The following is a 21,008-nucleotide window of genomic DNA, read 5'->3' on the forward strand; positions in this document are numbered from 1 at the left end:
AAGAAAACTGACAAATTCGCCCGCGTTAAGCCTGATTTATGGTTCCGCGTTAAATCGACGGCGTAGGGTACGCGGCGACGCGCACCGTACGTTCGCGACCCCGCTTACTATACGCGGTAAGCTCTGCGTTGGTGCAACGCAGAACCATAAATCAGCCAGTGTCCGTCACTCATCTGCGTCCAGCAGTTTGCTGCACCAGCAAGACACTGCTCTCTGATTATGGCTCACAGTTTATGAAAACCCCAAATATAAAATATATTAGAGAATATTTTATGAAATCAATAATTCAAAAATTCCATCATCAAAATTATAACAAAGGTTCAGCATATCTTGCTTTGCATGTAATAAGACTAGGTAATATATTAGTTTCACCTTTTAAGTTGAACTATTGAAATAAATTAACTTTTACACCATATTCCAGTTGAATTATTGAAATAAATTAACCTTTACATCATATTCTAGTTGAATTATTGAAATAAATTAACTTTTACACCATATTCTAGTTGAATTATTGAAATAAGTTAACTTTTACACCAAATTCTAGTTGAATTATTGAAATAAATTAACTTTTATATCATATTCTAGTTGAATTATTTAAATAAGTTAACTTTTACACCAAATTCTAGTTGAATTATTGAAATAAATTAACTTTTACACCATATTCTAGTTGAATTATTGAAATAAGTTAACTTTTACCCCATATTCTTCACCTGAAGCAATATTCTACACCTTGGCTGATGTGGACATACAGAGCATAGGAGGCTATTTCAGCTGCTATATGGGTGGCTGTCTGTACAGTCATGCAAGTTCAATGCTATTAAAGAACAAATTTTTTCATATAAAATAAACACATTTTTATGCAGTTTTGGGGCTTTTTTTTGGCTCCTGCGCTGCTGAAATCGGGGCGTCCTTTATTTATATTTCTGAAAGGTGGCAACCTCTTTTGCTTTAATTCCTGTGTTATCTATAAGTGAATCATCCTGTTTCTATCAATATAATATGTTTCATTCTGGTACATTTTGGCAGTGTTTGGCTGTAGACAAGACGCAATAAGGCTCAAGAAAGCATTGAGCTTTTTTCCCCAGGTAGATCCCATAGGCTTCCCTATAAGGGTCTGGGCTCAGCCCCCAATGTTCTCAGTCTCAAGAAACGCCCCTGCCAAGCACGATACGTGAACTTCCCACTCTGACCTCTTTCATCAAACATTTTAAATCCTGGCTGAAAACCGGGATTTAAAGGAGTCGGTAAAATCTCTGACAGAGGGGATGAGCCAGCTTAAAAGGGACAATAAGACCATGAAAGAGGCAAATTTAGACCTTCAAAGCAGAAGCATGCGGGACAATTTAGTATTCTCTGGGATCCCAGAAAAAGCTGATGAAGATCCGGAAGCAGCTGTTCATGATTTCATCCGCAACCACCTGAAGCTTCCCGAAGACATGGCGAATTCCATCACGTTTCACCGCGTCCATCGCCTTGGAGGAAGAAGATCGGAAGCCCAGAGACCCAGACCCATTGTTGCCAAGTTTGAACACTTTAAGCAGAAAGAGCTGGTGAGAAGACGGGGGCCACAGCTGCGCGGACTGCCGTTCTCCGTGAACGACCAGTTCCCCCGGGAGATCCTGGACCGTCGCCGAGTCCTCTTCCCGGTCCGGAGGAGGCTCATTTCGGAGGGATGTCGGGCTGTCATCACCGTGGACCGGCTGTACGTGAACGGGGAGCTTTACCGGAACCCCAACATCACGCCGTGGCTCTTCTGAGAGATAAGTACAATTTGCTTTTTTTTCCTTTCTCTTTCTCTCTCACTAAATGGTGACTAGATCAGATATAGCTTTATAAACATTTGATAATTAGTTAGAGAGATAGCTTTATAAACACTGGGTGATTAGATCAGATAAAGTTTCATAAACATTTTCGGCACATATTAAGGTATTTATAATTTTTGATCTGCTAGTCTCAATGAGTTACAGTCACACATCGGTGATCGTTTCTTTTTTTTCTTTTCTTTTCCCCCTCTTCTCTATCTCTTTTTCTGTTTTCTTTTTTCTTTTAATTATGGTTAGAATTATTTCCCTCCCCCTCACCCCACCCCAATTGTCACACTCCTTTTTTCCTCTTTCCCTCCATGTCTCACTCTGCTGCACTTTCCGGTTGGTTAATCGGTACAAACATACATTTAGATTAACATGGCACACACACATCCAACTCCTGCAACATTACCATTTACATATAATGTTATTTTCAGTGATTGGATTATGGATAAATTAAAGTTCGTCACCTGGAACGTAAACGGGGCCGGGAACACAGTAAAGAGATTAAAACTTCTTAATCAAATTCAAACTCTGCAGGCAGACATTGTTTTACTACAAGAAACACACTTAGTTAAAGCTTCAGCAGATGCATTGGCCACGCCAGAATTTCCGCACGCTTTTTCCGCCTGTTACAACTCCAGACAAAGAGGGGTAGCAATTCTCATTAATAAAAGAGTAAATTTCACTGTAAAGGACACACACATTGACTCAGAGGGTAGATATTTAATTTTAGTCTTGCAAATTCAAAGCTTGAATTTATGTATTTCTAATGTATATGGTCCAAATGTTGATGACTCCTCGTTTTTTCACTCTTTTTTCACCTCACTTTCTGCTCACCTAGACAACACAGTCATCATCGGAGGAGACTTCAACATGGTTCTGGACCCTGGAGTGGACAGGCTCAGTAATGCAGGCGGACACAGGAGTTGGCAGTCAGCAAGTATTGTTAAGCAATACATGAATGATCTGGGTCTTTGCGATACATGGCGCTCTTTACACCCAACCCTTAGGAACTACACTTTTTTCTCAGCCGTTCACCACTCATACTCTAGGTTAGATTATTTTCTAGTCAGTAGCTCTCTGATGAGAGATATCTGAGAATCACAAATACACCCAATCAATATTAGCGATCACGCACCTGTTTCTTTCACTCTGGGGAAGAGGGGGAGCGTATCATCCTCCAAAGTTTGGAGATTTAATACATCATTACTCAAAGACCCCGACTTTACTAACTTTTTTAAGAAAGAATGGGACATTTTTTTGCAAATTAACGACCAGCCGGAAATATCAGCAAGCGTTCTATGGGAAGCTGGGAAAGCAGTAATGCGAGGCAAAATAATTTCCTTTTCGTCAAATAAAAAAAGAAAAGACAACTTAAAAACAAAAGAATTAGAAGGTGAAATAAAGACGCTAGAGGAGGCCTTCCAGACTTCTGCAGATGAACGTATCCTTAGCAAAATAAGGAAAACTAAAATAGAATTAAATAAAATAATTGACGCAAAAACGCAGTTTCTAGTACAAAGACTTCGCCTGGAAAACTTTGCACATGCTAACAGATCAGGAAAATATTTAGCCAATCAATTAAAAATAAACAAATAAAAAACAACCATAACATCTATTAAGGACCAGTCAGGGGAAGTTACACATGATCCCTGTTTAATAAATTCAATCTTTAGAGACTTTTACTACAAATTATACTCGTCACAAATTGAACCATCTGATCAATCCATTAATGAGTTTCTTGGAGAAATTAACCTGCCAAAGTTACATCAGGAACAGGTTACGAATTTAGATTCACCACTCTCAATAGGAGAACTCCATGAAGCTCTTCAACATATGCCCAATAATAAAGCTCCGGGCCCAGACGGTTTCCCAGCTGAATTTTATAAGGAATTCTGGAGCATATTAGCACCAACATTTTATAAAATGATTCTAAATATTAGGGAAAATAAAAGCTTACCCTTAAATATGAACTCTGCTAATATTAGTCTTTTATTAAAACTGGATAAAGATCCCTTGCTCCCATCGAGCTACCGCCCAATTTCATTAATAAATGTAGACCTTAAAATAATTAGCAAGGCCCTTACTGAACGTCTGAAAAGAGTCACCCCTTCTATTATACATCCGGATCAAACAGGCTTTATTAAAGGTAGACATTCCTCTACTAATATTCGCAGATTATTAAATATTATAGATTATTCCAGTATCAATAAACAGGAAACTACTATTATATCCTTAGACGCGGAAAAAGCATTCGATAAGGTAAATTGGAAGTTTCTATTGGCAACCTTACATAAATTTGGATTTGGTGAATCTTTCATTGACTGGGTAAAAATATTATACAGCTCTCCCAAGGCACGTGTAAGGACAAATGATCAAATCTCTTCAAGTTTTACCTTGCAAAGAGGCACTAGACAGGGTTGCCCTCTATCTCCCTCATTATTTGCAATATTTATCGAACCTTTAGCAGCAGCTATTAGACAAAATCAAAATATTAAAAGGTATACAATGCAAAATAGTAGAGCACAAAATAAGTCTTTATGCGGATGACGTACTCCTCTTCCTCCAGAACTCACGATCTTCACTATCACAGACAATCGCACTTATAGAGGGATTTTCATCTCTGTCTGATTATTCTATTAATTGGTCTAAATCCACCGTTTTGTGCGTGAACTGCAATTTTAGGAATATATCCAATACTCAATTACAATCAGGGAACATTAGATATTTAGGCATAAACATCTCCCCTAGGCTGTCAGAGTTAATAAAATTAAATTATGTTCAGCTTATAAAGAAAATAGAAGATGATCTTGCTAGATGGAGCTCTCTCCCCATTTCACTCATGGGTAGAATAGCCACCATTAAAATGATGGTTTTACCAAAAGTAAATTATTTTTTCTCAATGATACCATTCAAACCCCCTATTTCCTGGTTTAAATCGCTGGACTCAGGTGTTTCAAAATTTCTGTGGAAAAATAAAACTCCACGCATTAGTTTAAAGACATTGCAGAAATCTAAAGAATATGGAGGTTTAGAGCTACCTAATTTTCAGTATTACTTCCTTGCCAATAAATTACAGTATATTGTAAAATGGTCAAAAGATCATCCTTTAGATAGTCAATGGCTGGACTCAGAGCAAGTGTTTTGCAACGAACTAGAAATCTCAGAGTTACCATTTATTAGTCAAAGTATCAAACGTCATCAATGTTTCAAAAGCATTAATATTAGCACAACTTTATCAGCTTGGTGGGAATTTCTTAAAGTAGCTAAAATTTCACTTTTTCCATGTGACCGTACACCCATATGGAACAACCCAGACATCGTGAAAAATGATAAAAAGATGGTTAACTTCGTTCAATGGAGAGATCAAGGAATACGGTATTTACAGCACGTAATTGTAGGAGGACAGTTTGTACCTTTCAATACACTTATGGTTCAATACGGAGTTAGCAGGAGTAAATTTTTAGAGTATCAACAACTCAAGGCCATAATAAATAAAACATACAAAATTAGACAATTAGACTTACAACTTCCCGCTAAGATAATAGATTTATTAAATCTAAGCAATTTAAAGTTGTTATCAAAACTTTACAGGTTAGTGTCTAAACTGGACGAGTCAGTCTCTCTCCCGATCTCCAAGTGGGAGGCGGATCTCTCTCTGAATACCGACCAGCTTTCTTGGTCACAAATATGCTTAAATACGTTTACTATGACTAAAAACCCAAACTTACAACTTATACAGTATAAAGTTCTTCATAGAATACATTATACTGGACAAAGGATGTTCCAGATGGGCTTTGTCACCTTTAATATCTGTTCACAGTGCACAGAGAACACCCCAGATAATTATATGCATGCTTTATGGTTCTGTACACCGGTACAGAGGTTCTGGAAGGAGATTTGTGAGGATTTATCCACATGGATCGACCACAGAATCCCAGTGTGCCCCACGGTGTGTATATTAGGTCACCTGGGAGACACTCAAATAGATCCTAATTGGACACACCGGGTTCTCACTGCCTTATGTATCGCAAAGAAAACCAAGTAAAACCTAGTAAATTGGAAACAAAAATCCAGTTTATGTATTAACCATTTTAGGAATCTTTTATCAGATCATATTAGTAGTGAGATAATGTCTGCCTCCACTGAACAACACTCGGCTGAATTGCACTCTCTGTGGTCCCCGATTATTGGCCTCGTTACCTAGTGGGGGCGGGGGGGGGGGGTGATCTCGTAGCCCTTGGGGTTGGGGGTCGGCTTGGGGGGTCTGGGGCGCGGGCCTCTGGTGGCCCCTGGGGGGCGGTGGGTGGGGCCGCGGGGTCCTGTCCCTGGCCGGTGGGGGCCTTGGGGGCCTGTGGGGGGGGGTACCTCATGGCGGTGGGGGGGGGTGGCTGGGGAGGGCTCGGGCGGGGGGCGGTGGCTTGGGCGTCTCCGGGCCTCCTGGGGGGGGCTGGGCCGTGGACGTGGGGGTCCCACCCGGAGGGCCCGGTCCTGCCTGGGTGGGGGGTGGCTGTCTGCGCTGGGGGGGCATTGCTGCCTTGGTCCTCCGTCGCTGGGCGGGGGCCAAGTGCCCCTGCGGATGTGGGGACTCCGTGACCCTTGGGGTGTCCGCCGGGGTGGCCTCGGGGGGGGGTGGGGCCGGGTCCGGAGATCGGGCCTCCCCTGACCGGGGGGTGCACGGGCGGGCGCGGCGGCGGGGTGGCGCCATTCCCAGGTATCTATGTCTTATGTTGTCAGTATGAATGGGAGGATGTTGGACCGTTTCCCCCTCCGTCTGGGGGCTCCGGCGGCTCCGGGGGCGCCCGTGGAGGTACGGTGGGGCCCTGGCCCGGCTCGGGGGGCCGGCCCCCGTCTACTGGATGGCCGGTGGGGGGACGCGGGTGTCTTATCAGGGCCGGCTTTGCTGGTCCTGCCTCCTGGCTTCGGCCTCCGCTCCCCCTCTTGCCCCCCCTACACGATTCATACGCACATAGGCGAAAGGCGGGGGGTCCGGGTCGTGGGGGGCACTGTCCCGCGTGGCCCGGCACTCCCCGCCTCACGGTTTTAACAGCAAACTAGACACTGCACATTCAACACTTTATAAATACACTTGACAAGGACACGTAGTTCGGGAGGGGGGGGGGGGGGTCGGTGTCAATCGATACTTGGCCCTCCCTCCTCCCTGTTTTTATGGCATTAATCACATGCACTCAACACAAGGGGCGGGAGGGGGTCCCACATCACCCGCGTTCCCTCACCGGCCTGGGCCTCGGACAGGTGGGTCGGGTTACCCGGGCCTGGCGGGGCCCGCCGTGCAGCCTGGGGTGCCTTCTGGCGGTGCTGGACCCCCCCGGGGAGGGGGAAACGGTGCGTGATTGTATGTCTGTGTTGGTGAGAATGCGGTATGGAAGGGTCCTGCCATGGAGGATTTGAGCCTCCATTGGCAGGACATCAAAAACTTAATAATTTATCAATATTATATTATACAAAGATGGTTATTATTATTATTATTATTATTATTATTAGTATTATTATTATTATTATTATTATGTATAGTATATTATATTATTATTAGTATAGGTATCGGATAGGTGAATGGATGAATGAATGGGATGCCTGGGTCTGGGGCCCTCCGTTGTCGGGCCTGCGCGGGTGTCGCCTTGTTGGGGGGTTCCCTTTCTCCGGGCCCATCTTCGGTCCCCCCCGCTGCCTCTATGGCGGGGCGCCCCTCTGGTCTTGGAGGGCCACTTTCGTGGGGGACGGGTGCGCCTGCCCGCGTCGGCGGCCGGGGCGGCTCTGTCTCTCCGGGCAGGCTGGCCCCCTGCCGGGTGGGGGTCGTTGGCCTGAAGGGTGAGGGCCTCCTGGCCGCGTGTCCGGCCCGGACCGGGTGGCCGGGGATTGCCTGGGTCGCGGTCCGCCGCCGCAGGATCCCTGGCTGCTTCTTTCCGCGCCGTGGGGGCCCCGCCCGCGGGCCCCCTCGGCCGCCGCCGGGTGGGGGGGGGGCCTCGCAGGCGGTGGGTTGCCTCCCTCCTACTTCTCCCCTCTGTGGGGTTTGCCGGTGGCCTGGGTTCCGGGCTCTTCCTTGTCGGCCTCTGGTCTCGCGGGTGGCGGGGTCGCTCCCCCCCCTCCCCCACTATAGATACACTTCAGGTGGAGCTTTGTTTGGTTTATTACACACACACACACACACACACACACACACACACACACACACACACACACACACACACACACACACACATATAGTCATTTAGTCACATGCACACTCACACACACACACACACACACACACACACACACACACACACACACGCGCATGATCATATACATACACACACACACACATAGACATACACACTGGCTTGTTCACCTGCATGCTGGCTCTCTAGTTTTTGGGTTTAGGTAGCGGTAGCGATAGCTTAGCTCAGACTGCGATCAGATCTCAAGATTTAGGTCGATTGCTGTTCGTGTTTTGGTTGGCTCCGTGCCGGTTTCGTGCTTTGTTTGTGGTTTTTTGTTGCAGATTTCCAGTGCTTGACGTGTGTCTCCGTGTGTTCCTGCTTCCTGGATTGGCAGTGGATGTCGTCACCCCCCCCCACCCCCTCCCCCCCCCCCAAAAAAAAAAAAAAAACACACTGGGTTTGTATGTGTATATTTATGTATGTGTACGCATATGTGTGCGTATATATATGTATATATTACATATAGTAATAATGCACATATATACACTTTTGGTTTCTACCGTCATGGTATCAATCAATAATATGTGTGCAGACAAGGTGAAAAAAAAAAAAAAAAAAAACATTTTAAATCCTGGCTATTGAAGGAACAAGACTGTTATCACAACCAGCTTAAACTTGTGCAGTTTGTCTTCATGTTTTCATTCGTACGTACTAATGACAGAATTATCACTGTTTCAGCAGGTCTCTTAGGTTTATAATTCAGATTCATTTTCGTTTACATATAACATTGTTTGTAGTCATTTTAGTGCAATTTAAAGCTTATTTCTACAAATAAAATCAGCACTGTAGGCAGCGATCTTGGACCAGCGGCCACTCTGATTGGTCCAGCACGCTCACGTGACAATGTCGAAGCACTTTGTGTCAACTCCGCCTCTGGAAATAGTTCCACTTTTAAAACGTTGTTTGTGAAGCCAGTCCCCCGACGACTAGATAAATGCTTGGCATCAGTAGCTATATGTTGAAGTGAATGGCGTGAGATAATAAGTCGTGCGCACGAGATACAGTAAGTCGTGCACACGAGATAAAAAGTCGTGCGCACGAGATAATAATAATTTCCATGTCACCTCCAGGGCTCCGTAAGAAACAATTTGAAAAAAGAGAAAATAAGTATAACTTAACAGGAACAGAGATCTTTAAAAAAACAAAATTCAGGACAAAATTAATGGAACGTTGTGTTTCTGTAAAAGGTATCAGATTATTGAACAATCTGGATACAGAAGCCAAAGAATGCAAATCAAACATTACATTTAAAAGAATAAAAGCCAGTTTGATGAAGAAATATCATGATAATTGTTAAGTTAGGTGGGTTTTCTTTTTTCTCTCTTTTTAGCATCATTGTCATATTTTTTTTTCTTTGAATCAAAAAGAATACGACTATCTGTGTTTGACGACAGCTATTTTGTGTTATTTTATAACTTTGTTGTAGTTTTGTTTTTATTTTTTATTTATTTATTTTTTTTAAATTACATTTATTGGAAAGTTTTTTTTTTAAATGTGTAATTTGTTTTTTTCATTATTACATTAATTGAAATTTGATTTCTTAGGAAAAAGGGACAGATAAAATAAGCTAAGTCTTCTTTCTGTTCCGTTTCATTCAAGGAAAGAGATTTGTTGTAATTATATTGAACCGTTTTGTTTTTCTTTTAATGAATGAAATAAAGAATAAAATGAAAATATTTCAGAAATATGAAGCTCTGCAGCGTGTTTGTTTGACTGTTGTCTGCAGACGGCCCACAACACCTTCATAGTACTAGATTTCCTGCTGTTGCTCATGTTTACTTTACTGCAACAGGATGAACCTGTATCAGAAGAAACAGGAGGAGGAACACGGAAGACATAAAACATGTTTCACTCTAAAAAGCAACTAAACTAGTAATTCAGGCCTTAATTATATCAAATCTTGACTATTGCCCGGCAGTTTGGTCAAATGCAACTGCAGATACAATAAAAACTACAGAAAATACAAAACAGGGCTGCACGCATTGTTCTTAGTTTTAACTGGACGACAAGAGTTATTAAAATGCATAAGAATCTTGGTTGATTAAGGGTTAGTGACAGATTACTTTACTCATTATCATAATTTATTAGAAATATTTCCATAACAAAGACTGCTCAGGTATTATATCTTTTTTTTTCTGTATTAGATCAGTTGTGAAGTTCTAGAACATTAAAATGAAAAATGAAATAGTGGACTGCTTTTCAGACTTTTTGACGACCTCAGATGAACTTTTAATTGTGCAGTGTTTTGTTTTGTGTTGTGTTATCATTTCGCTGTCTTCATTTTGTGGAATGTCTCTGCTTTTTTTTGCAGAGTATTTTTAATTTGATATTCTCTTTATATAGTGGAAATGTATTTGGTTTGCTTTTATTATGTTATATGTCATAACCATCATGCCATTTATGATCTTCCAGCATCTGCAAATGGCAACAATAATAATTGTAGTTCCTAGTTTAGTCACAACTTACCTCCTTAAACCTCCTACATGTCTTTACTGCTTCATTTCAGATTCATTTTAGCATTTTTCATCAGCACCCAGATACATCACTGTGGTTTACGGAAGAGTATCAGGGCCAGGCAGGAGAAAAATCTATATCATATTTTAGAGGAGGAAGATTTTTTTTTAGATTTTTTTTCGGGAAGTCAGATAGTCTGTAGTAGTGAGTGTTTCCTGGTATGTCCGCTCTTCAACTCCTTCCCAACTGAGTTACATTTAGAGGAAACTGGCCTCAGGCCCAACGACAAATCTGTTTATTCTGCTGTCAACACCTGAGACCTGCATGATGGCAGTAAGTGATGCACACACGTGCACGCTACTCACATTGCTGGGCAGCACCTCCACGGTGGTGTTGTAGAACTTATCTCCGCTGGACTCCATGTTTCCACTCCGAAAGCGGTACCTGGAGAGATAAGGCAAGTTTATGTGTATAGCACAATTCAACACAAGGTAAATAAAAGTGCTTTACATCAACATTAAATTTCAAGAAAAAAGTCGAAATGTCGAGATTAAAAAGGATAAGAAAAAGAAGAAGAGAAAAAAAGGAAAAAAAGAAGACAAAAAGGAAAAAAAAAGTCAAACATTTTATAAAAAGCTCCAGGAGCCACTAGGGCGGCGCTAAAGAGCCGCATGCGGCTCTAGAGCCGCGGGTTGCCGACCCCCGTACTAAATGATGCTGGTTTCTGGAAGTTGTCCGTGAGTTTGAAGGAACAAAGAGTCCTTGAAGCATCACGTTCACGTTGATCCGTCTTGAGGCCACAAGGGAGTCCCTAAAGACACTCAGGAAGCCAAGAAGGATGGGGGTACACAAAAAAACCCATCTAGAATATATAACGCCACCATCATAGAAGTTGAAGAAACAGAAATAAAACAAAGAAAACAAAGAATGAAAACATGACCTACCCAGAAATGTGGATTGGCTGTGGGAAGCTGAAGAGGACGTAGTCTCCGTGGACGGGCGTTAAAGCCCAGAAGAAATCATTTCCTGCGTACAGCCTGTCCAGACTGTGCTGCTGGTAATGTTTCAGGCTGCTGCTCAGCTCTGCAGGAGGGTTGTTATGGGCCTGGTACAGGATCTGGTTCCCAAAGAACTTGTCCTGAAACGGGGAGTGTAGCACCCTATAATGTAATCATTTCCTGAAAATGTAATAAAATTTGCACATAACTCAATCGTAAATGTAATAAAACCCAATAATGTGATAACTTCATCAATAATGTAATAAAATATGAATGACTGAATGACTATTGGGTTAAATTGCAGACTTTGAGTACCATACAGCCATACGCAGATACGTATTATTACCTCCTTGGGAGACCAGAATTCCCGCTCAGATAAGTTTCTGAGCAGCACTGGAAACCCCAGGTAACTCCTCCCTAAACGTACTTCTTCACTTCACTGATTTCCAACAAATCACTACCTCAGGAAAACAACCACAAACCAACGAAACAACTTTCGGTACCACTTCATTTGAAGAGGCTTTACTGTACATAACTGTACATTCAAAACACCTACATCCACACTACATGACACCTGACATAAACATTGGCCTACATATCCACTCATAAATGCTTTATAAAAATGTTATTACAATATCAGTCAGGATATTTTATTACATTATTGGTGAATTTATTACATTATTGGGTTTTATTACATTTTCGATTGAGTTAAGTGCAAATTTGATTACATTTTCAGGCGTTATTACATTTTCAGGGAATGATTACATTATAGGGTGCTACAAAGATAAACCAGCAAGCACACATAAAAAACATCACCCTCCCACACCAGTCACAGGATTACATTTGAGACCATCTGTGTTCAAAACAGGCCAACGTTTCCCTCTCAATCCTCACTTGGGTTGGTATTAAATGCCGTACGTTAGAGCTACGTGAGCAAGGCCTCAGGATCCAGCTCCCTGCAGGTGGAGAAGCCCTGGGGGCTTTCCAGTAGTTTTATTACTAGTTATTAAAACTCAGCAGTCAGCAGTAAACCTGCGTTTATGGTTCCAGACCAATAGAGTACTAGTCACCATGGAAACACAGCCCTCCTCCAGCGGTCGTAGGTGGGTCTAGTTCAGGTTCACACCCAGAGAGGGTTCACACATTTTATGGACCTTTGCCTTCTCAACTTTTAAAACAAACATTGTTGAACTAAGCTATGTTTGATCAGCATTTCGTTAAAAAACAAAAACTCCATATAAAGTCACGATTGTGAAAGAATTTGTGCCACTTTTATATTTGAACATCGTTTGCTGCTACGTCATTCAGGGTTGTGTTTGAGCAGCAAAGCCTTTGCAGTGAGATCCAGTCAAAGACCATGAAGCTCATAACTCAGTCATGAACTGATAAGAACCTGGACTTCAAAGTTCTCAAGGTTCCAAGAAACTCCTTTCCAGAACCCTCCCTGACATCAGCAAACATCATACAAGAAAGAAATCAGGTGAACATGAAATGTTGTACCTGGACACGTTAACCCGTTCAGACGGGAAACGACTTCAGAATTCATCTTTCATTTGGACCTGGACGCCCACGCTGCACCAGGTTCTTACCCTGGATTCACACTGAAAGCGCCAAAAATGGCCTGTGTAGGCTCAGGACGGGTTGGTCATAATGTTTAAACTGTGTTTTGTGATTAATAAGCATGGTTTTTAATTATTTTGCATTGGATCGATGTAGCAAATAAAATCGTTCGGACCATCCAGCTCGAGGGTCGGCAACCCGCGGCTCTAGAGCCGCCCTAGTGGCTCCCTGGAGCTTTTCAAAATGTTTGACCTTTTTTTTCCTTTTTTTCTTCTTTTTTCTTTTTTTTTTCCCCTTGTTGAAATTGTACTTCAACATTAATATCGACATTTCGACTTTTTTCTCGACATTTCAACTTTTTTTCTCGAAATTTCGACTTTTGTCTCGAGATTGTACTTCAACATTAATCTCGACATTTCAACTGTTTTCTCGACATTTTGACTTTTTTCTCGACATTTTGACTTTTTTCTCGACATTTTGACTTTTTTCTCAACATTTTGACTTTTTTCAAAAAAAATTGACTTTTTTCTCGACATTTTGACTTTTTTCAAAATGTTTTGACTTTTTCCTCGACATTTTGACTTTTTTCACGAAATTGTACTTCAACATTAATCTCGACATTTTGACTTTTTAGCTCCACATTCTCCTCTAAAATATTATTTTTATTTTTCTCCTGCCTGGCTCTAATACTCGTAACAAAAAGAGTCATGTGGAAAGCCATTAGCAGCTACATTTGCAGCCGAGGACCCAGGTATAACTAATATAGATAATGTGTTGTCTTCATTCTAAGGTTTACACAAGAGTTTTTATTTTTTGCGGCTCCAGACATATTTGGTTTTTGTGTTTTTGGTCCAATATGGCTCTTTCAACATTATGGGTTGCCGAGCCCTGATCCAGCTCCTCAACCATCAGATACTGTTTAACATGAGCAGTTCAGGTAAAAACGGCAGTCAAATCAGCAAATATGTCAGTTTGCTGGATGAAATATATTAATTCTTGATAAAATAAGTTTGTTAGTGCACAGCTCTGCTCCTGTACGCATGTGAATGAGTGTACGTTTGTGTGTACATGAAAGTACAATCTGCATTGAGGCTTCATGCTTCTGGAATCCCGGTCTGTGATTGGACGCTGCCTCGGCGTCGCCGCTGCTCATTTGCATAAAGTTGAGATCAAGTTGAGATTTTTCAACTTCAAATTGACGCTCTGGACGCCTCCAACGCGCTGCTCCCGCACCTCCAACGCCTCTAACAGCGAGCTTTCATGGACAATGAATGGCAGCCGGACGCCTATGACGCTTTCGGTGTGAATCCCGGGTTACAATCAGTCCTGCCCTCTAAACAGTCTCCTCCAGCATCGTGAAGTCCCGGCTCAGCTCACGGTCCGACAGCACCAGGAGCTGCCGCTGTTTGGGCTGCTGGGGTCACATGGGTGACGAGGAAACGTTCTTCAGCCTCTCCTGACCTCATTTGCCCGTTTTAATTTTATTTTCACATGACTCCACGCTGGTGGAAAGTTAACACTCCAACAAAAGATTGCCCTAAATACACTGCAAAAACTCAAAGTCTTAACAAGAATATTTGTCTTATTTCTAGTTAAAATGTCTAATTTTTAGTAAAAAAAATCTCATTACACTTAAAACAAGAGTCATCACTGGAAAAAACAACAATTTTCAACTGTTTCAAGTAGATTTTCACTTAAAATAAGATTTTTTTGCTTGTAATGAGAAGATAAATCTTGTCCCACTGGCAGATTTTTCTACTTATTTCAAGTGAAAATTTACTTGAAACAGGTGAAAATTGTCAAATAACAAGTTATTTTTCTGGTAATGACTCTTTCTTTTAAGTGTAATGAGATTTTTTGACTAAAAATGAGACATTTTAACTAGAAATAAGACAAATATTCCTGGTAAGATTTTGAGTTTTTGCAGTGTATTGGAAGGCTGGAACTTCATTATATTAAATCATATTAGATACTGTTTTCAACTTTCTTCATTGTCCAGTTTTAAGAGCTGAAACGCACACTGACCTTCAGGTGCTGCATCTTCCCGGGCAGGGAGGAGTGCAGGCCCACGTGCTGGAAGAGCGAGGGCTTGTATCTCAGCTTGAGCAACGTCTTCTGTCGATCGCAGTCTTTCTAGAGGAGATAAAACACAGGTGACAAAGGAGTTGGAGGAGGTTGTGGCTTGTGACAAACATCAAGTTCTTCAAAACGACTGAGGGGGACCAGCTCCTAAACATGAACTATGAAACTAGAATATTGTGCTGCACCACATACCGGCACTTCTTTTTTTTCATGTTTCTTTATTGAGTAGTCGATGTAATGCATATTACACAATAAACATTTTTTAAAGGATTCGACAGATTACCCCGTTTTAATATTTTACCACACACACACACACACACACACACACACACACACACACACACACACACACACACACACACACACACACACACACACACACACACACACACACACACACACACACACACACACACACACACACACACACACACACACACACACACACACACACACACACACACACACACACACACACACACACAAAACTAAAGAAAAAAGTAAAATAAATAAGGACACAAAACTAATTACCAATCAAACTCTGACTGAAGTGAACAATAATAGGAAAAATAAAGTAATAAAATAAAATACAGAACACACAAAACAAAAAAAACAAAAAAACAAAAAATGAAATAAAAAAATTAAAATTAAAATAAACAGACATAAGAGGAACCCTAAAAAAATAGACATGGTTAGCAATATCATACTTCCCTATAATAAAATTAAATCAAATTAAATTAATCTTCCAAGGATGCCAAAGAATTAAGAAGAGAAAGAATAGGTTCCCAAATATGAGAGAACTTATCAGAGCAACCCCTAATACCGTATTTAATTTTCTCTAAATATAAAAAGGACATCAATTCTTTCAACCAAGAATTGGGAGATGGAGGTTTTTGGTCCTTCCATTGAAGTAAAATACGTAAAATACGGGCTTTTGAGAGAGTATTATAGAAAGATGACCAAAATGAACACAGCTTTGGGCAGGAAAAGAACATACTGTATGTGTATGGTTAGCACCTTACACCCACACCAGAACTTCTGCTTGATATGTGTAGAAATAATGGCCCATATGTCATATTAAAAATGGAGGGATTTCTACAATCCAATGTCTGAGTATCTCCACTGAATTGAATTAAGTTGATCATCTTTGGAAGTTATGGTTGCTGCAAGTCTTTTGAGTTTAATGTTTTGTAAAAGCAATTTCAGTCCCTAAACTGGAAATAAAGCCGTCTGTAAAGCTTTTTGTCAGAAAGCTCCTTCTCTGAGGAATAACAGATGCAGGATTTACATTTTGAGGTAGACGAGTTCAAACTGGTCCACAAATAGCGACAGCAGGGGGTGTCCTTATTCCTGAGGAGACGGAGTCTTCGGACCTCAGCCACTTCTGGATCATTTCTCTTTTGAATGTTTTGAGTGTAGCTGCACAGAGATAAGCCATTTACGTAGAGAGGAACGATGTCATAGATGCTGCAGCGCAGAAAGCAGGTGCGCAAGGTTTTTCCGGATGCCTAGAGCATGCAGGTATGATATGGGAACAGATTGAGAAAAGGAATTTGCATGTGGTGTTGTTAGGTCTTGCAAATGTGTTTGGTTCAGTATCACACATTCAAATGCACTCCAAATAAGACTATTTTTGAGCACCGGGGATAGTTGTTAGCTTGGTTTTTTTGCATATTTCCAGGACATTGGGTTGTGTATTAATGCGACAGGTTGCACAACAGGCTGGCAAAGGTTAGTAATGTTAGTAGTGATGGCAGGATGAAGGGTTGGCATTCACACTGGCAATGGAAATAATCATCAGAGCTTCTAAATAGGATGTAGGCGGGAGAGAGACGGCAGAAGGAGATACAGCTGCCACCAGTTACAGTTAGGGCATACATGGAAGATTTGACCCAACAGGTCCATGTACAAAAAGACTACTGGAAAGGATAAATATGAACCTCAGGTGGGCTAGAATGAAGATTAAGCCTAGCAAATCTGGGAGCATCTCAATATGTACGGGGGAAGTTAAAGGAGCTTGAGGCTCCTTTTAAGAAATGAGACTCTCTAGCGCCACCCTTCACCACGACGGCCGTTGGGGGTACTGCAGCCAACAGTGAAGCCGGCACGGGAGAACGGGGAGAACGTGCATGCAGCGTCATGTGACGTCACATCTGCAGCCCAGCGCGGGAAATTCGGGACCGAATTGCAGCACATTTTGCAGCACACAGCCTGTTCAAGGCAACGGAGAGATACACTAGAGGGCTCATTCTTTTTGGTTTGGAATGCTTCATCTGACATTATTACTAGAAAACTTAAAATGTATACGGATTTTTTTCATAAATCTTGCCACAATCCGGCCTCAAGCTCCTTTAAGTGATAGGAAGTTTTTCATTGGTGAGAAGGAAATCCCAACTGTTGAGGGAAATTAGGTGAAGAGTTTAGGCAGGTAAAGCCAAATAAGTCAGGTCTCCCAGGAAAGCTGAAGTTGTGGTATTTGCAGTTAGTGTTATTCCCTAGGTTGATGTGGTCATTTTCAATGTACTAAACTCCAACATCCACCGTGGAGAGACTGGAGAGGGTAGTTAGCTCCTACATGAGGAAGTGGCTAGGTGTAGCGCTGCACGGGACAGGATTCGTGCAGCCACCAATATCTAGTTTAACAGAGGAGTTTAAGGGTTCCAGGGTGCAATAGTAAGGGGGGTGGGTCCAAACTAGGGGTGTAACGATACACTAATCTCACCATACACCATATTGAGGTCACGATAACGATAAGATGTTATAGCAGTATTTTTTTAACAACCTTGAATGAGGAACATATGACTGGAAAAAATGGTCTTTTATTTGAAAGACACAAAATACAAAACAATACTGTGCGTTTGCCCTATTGTTACAGTTTGTAATGGTTTATAACTGTTTAAGTTTTAAAGAGAAAGCCAGGCCAACCATTTTCCACAAACTGAACTAAAAGTAAATGTCAGGTTTGCATTATGCATCTTCAGTTTCATACAAGTACAAATATTTTGCCACAAACTGAATAGTTTCTCTCATGTATGATTTGACTTTTTTCTTTTTTCCAGAAATGTAACAACTAAAATTAAATAAATAAATAAAAGTAAATAAATACATACAATTTTACATGATAAAACAGATTGATTCATGCTCACCTTATAAGTGTAAGAGGAGATTTATTTTTGTTAATAAGGTTATTTTGGTAATTCAGGGTTCATTATTTTATAAATCTATTCTTTATATTGTGATGTAAATCAGGGACTATAATGACACTAGTCAGTTTATCTGTAGTGATTAGTCTGTTTTAGATTGGGCGGAGTGATACGCCACAGTACGGCACTAGGTGCTGTGTTGATGTTCTAAAATCCTACACTGTTGAGGGACATTAAAGTACACTGGAACTCAGCAGAAGTTTCCCCGTGTTTATCCTACTCACCACCCCAAAAAGGTTTAATTTAATAAGGTAAGGCTTAACTCTACACCAGCCTTACATCAGTAAAAGTTCAGAGCTCAAAACCCTGCAAGAGTCCCGTGATCGGGACCAAAACGGGACTAGTTTCTTCTGAGCGGAGGAAGATTTTGGTCCGCGGGTCGAGGCGCGGTCGTCACCAATACGCTGCACGTTACTAGTCAACACAATAGATTAATATTAATAACCCAATATCACGATACAGTTTGTCACCTCCACGACACGTTTTGTGACGTTTTTGTATTGCGAAATTTCGTGACACGATATATTGTTACACCCCTAGTCCAAACCCAATCTTGGGGAGGAAATGGAACCCAAGAGTGCCGGGAAGCAGATCTTAGGCATGGATAGATTTTAGTTTGGCTGGGAAAGCTTGGGGATTGACTCAGGTAAACCGGTGTGGAACAAAGCAGGTCTAAAAGAAAAGAGAAATCTGATTGTGGAGCAGGTAGGTAGACAGGAGGAGATAAGCAAAGGCAGCTGCTCAGGCGAAGCAGGGTCGGTGGTTACACTGGGAAAGTGTAGAGAAGAGGAAGCTTAGTTGGAGAGACCTGTGGAGTGTGCAGGAGAGCCGCATTAGATTCCTGTTAGGGGCCACATACGATGTTCGACTTTAATAAGCCGTTTAATTAATAGTCTGGATGCTGAAGTGTTTATTAGTGGACCTTTACCACGGATGCAAGGAGACGAGAGCCTCAGCACGTTGTTTAGCCTGAACAAACGGCTGTCAAGTGTGTTGACCACGTACTTTTTTCTGGGGCCGCAGACATTTGTTTTAGGCAGACGGTCTCTGCCTCAACAGATCTAGACTGAGGCTGTTTGCAGCTAATCTTTTCTATGTTTTGAGTTACGGTTCTGCCTCGTCGGACAAGGACAGAGACACAACAACAAGAGGATAAGATAAGAGTCCAGTGGAAACCTTGAGGTGGGCTGCCCCCCCGCCTCCTCCTGTGCCTGGAGAGGACGTCATGGAGTTATCTCTTACCTCCTGCACCAGAACACAGGTCTGACGCCCCCCACCCCCATCCATCCCCCCATCTCCCCCCCTGCTGGACATGGGGGCACCATAGGGATGTAGTTTCCTCCATCCCTGATGTAATATGTAGCAGAAAAACTAACACCCAAAAGAGCCCATAATAACTATGGGACAGATAGTGCTATCAACACACTGAAACTAGCTTTACTAAATATTAGGTCTTTGGCAGGAAAACTAGTTATTAATGACTTTATTTCAATACAAAAACTGGATTTAATGTTTTTAACCCTTGTACTGTCTTTGGGTCAAAATGACCTAATTCTCCTGTTCCTTCTTTCCTCCTGCTCTCTCCTTCCTTCTTCCTTCCTCTTTCCTTCCTTCATTCCTTCTTTTCATTTTTTCTTCCTTCCTTCCTTCCTTCCTTCCTTCCTTCCTTCCTTCCTTCCTTCCTTCCTTCCTTCCTTCCTTCCTTCCTTCCTTCCTTCCTTTCTTTCCTTCTTTTCCTTCCTTCCTTCCTTTCTCCCTTCCTTCTTTTCATTCTTCCTTCCTTCCTTCTTTTCATTCTTCCTTCCTTCCTTCTTTCTTTCTTTCTTTCCTTCTTTTCATTCTTCCTTCCGTCCTTTCCTTCTTTTCATTCTTCCTTTCCTTCTTTTCATTCTTCCTTCCTTCCTTTCCTTCTTTTCATTCTTCCTTCCTTCCTTTCCTTCTTTTTCCCTTCCTTTTTTCCTCCTGCTCTCTCCTTTCTTCCCTTCCTCTTTCCTTCCTTCCTTCCTTCCATTCTTCCTTCCTTCCTTCTTTCTTTCTTTCCTTCTTTTCATTTTTCCTTCCTTCCTTCCTTCCGTCCTTCCTTCCTTCTTTCTTTCTTTCCTTCTTTTCATTTTTCCTTCCTTCCTTCCTTCCTTCCTTCCTTCTTTCCTTCCTTCCTTCCTTCCTTCCTTCTTTCTTTCTTTCCTTCTTTTCATTTTTCCTTCCTTCCTTCCTTCCTTCCTTCCTTCCTTCCTTCCTTCCTTCCTTCCTTCCTTCCTTCCTTCCTTTCCTTCTTTTCATTTTTCCTTCCTTCCTTCCTTTCTCCCTTCCTTCTTTTCATTCTTCCTTCCTTCCTTCTTTCTTTCTTTCCTTCTTTTCATTTTTCCTTCCTTCCTTCCTTCCTTCCTTCCTTCCTTTCCTTCTTTTCATTTTTCCTTCCTTCCTTCCTTCCTTTCTCCCTTCCTTCTTTTCATTCCTTCCTTCTTTCTTTCTTTCCTTCTTTTCATTCTTCCTTCCTTCCTTCTTTCTTTCTTTCCTTCTTTTCATTCTTCCTTCCTTCCTTCTTTCTTTCCTTCTTTTCATTCTTCCTTCCTTCCTTCTTTCTTTCTTTCCTTCTTTTCATTTTTCCTTCCTTCCTTCCTTCCTTCCTTCCTTCCTTCCTTCCTTCCTTCCTTCCTTCCTTCCTTCCTTCCTTCCTTCCTT

General features: G+C 41.7%; 1 protein-coding gene across 1 annotated transcript in view; it reads right to left on the reverse strand.

Moving 5' to 3' along the window:
• The window catches only part of LOC133447301 (alpha-1,3-mannosyl-glycoprotein 4-beta-N-acetylglucosaminyltransferase B-like), a 45,746-nt gene that overhangs the window by 8,280 nt on the left and 16,458 nt on the right, over positions 1 to 21,008 (reverse strand). The window contains exons 10-12 of the mRNA XM_061725941.1: positions 15,067 to 15,174; positions 11,428 to 11,621; positions 10,849 to 10,927 (exon numbers count right to left, since the gene is read on the reverse strand). Of these exons, the coding sequence (XP_061581925.1) occupies positions 10,849 to 10,927; positions 11,428 to 11,621; positions 15,067 to 15,174 (381 nt within the window). The remainder of the gene's footprint in view (positions 1 to 10,848; positions 10,928 to 11,427; positions 11,622 to 15,066; positions 15,175 to 21,008) is intronic.

Source organism: Cololabis saira, chromosome 7 (assembly GCF_033807715.1).
Source record: "Cololabis saira isolate AMF1-May2022 chromosome 7, fColSai1.1, whole genome shotgun sequence".
Taxonomy (NCBI): Eukaryota; Metazoa; Chordata; class Actinopteri; order Beloniformes; family Belonidae; genus Cololabis; species Cololabis saira.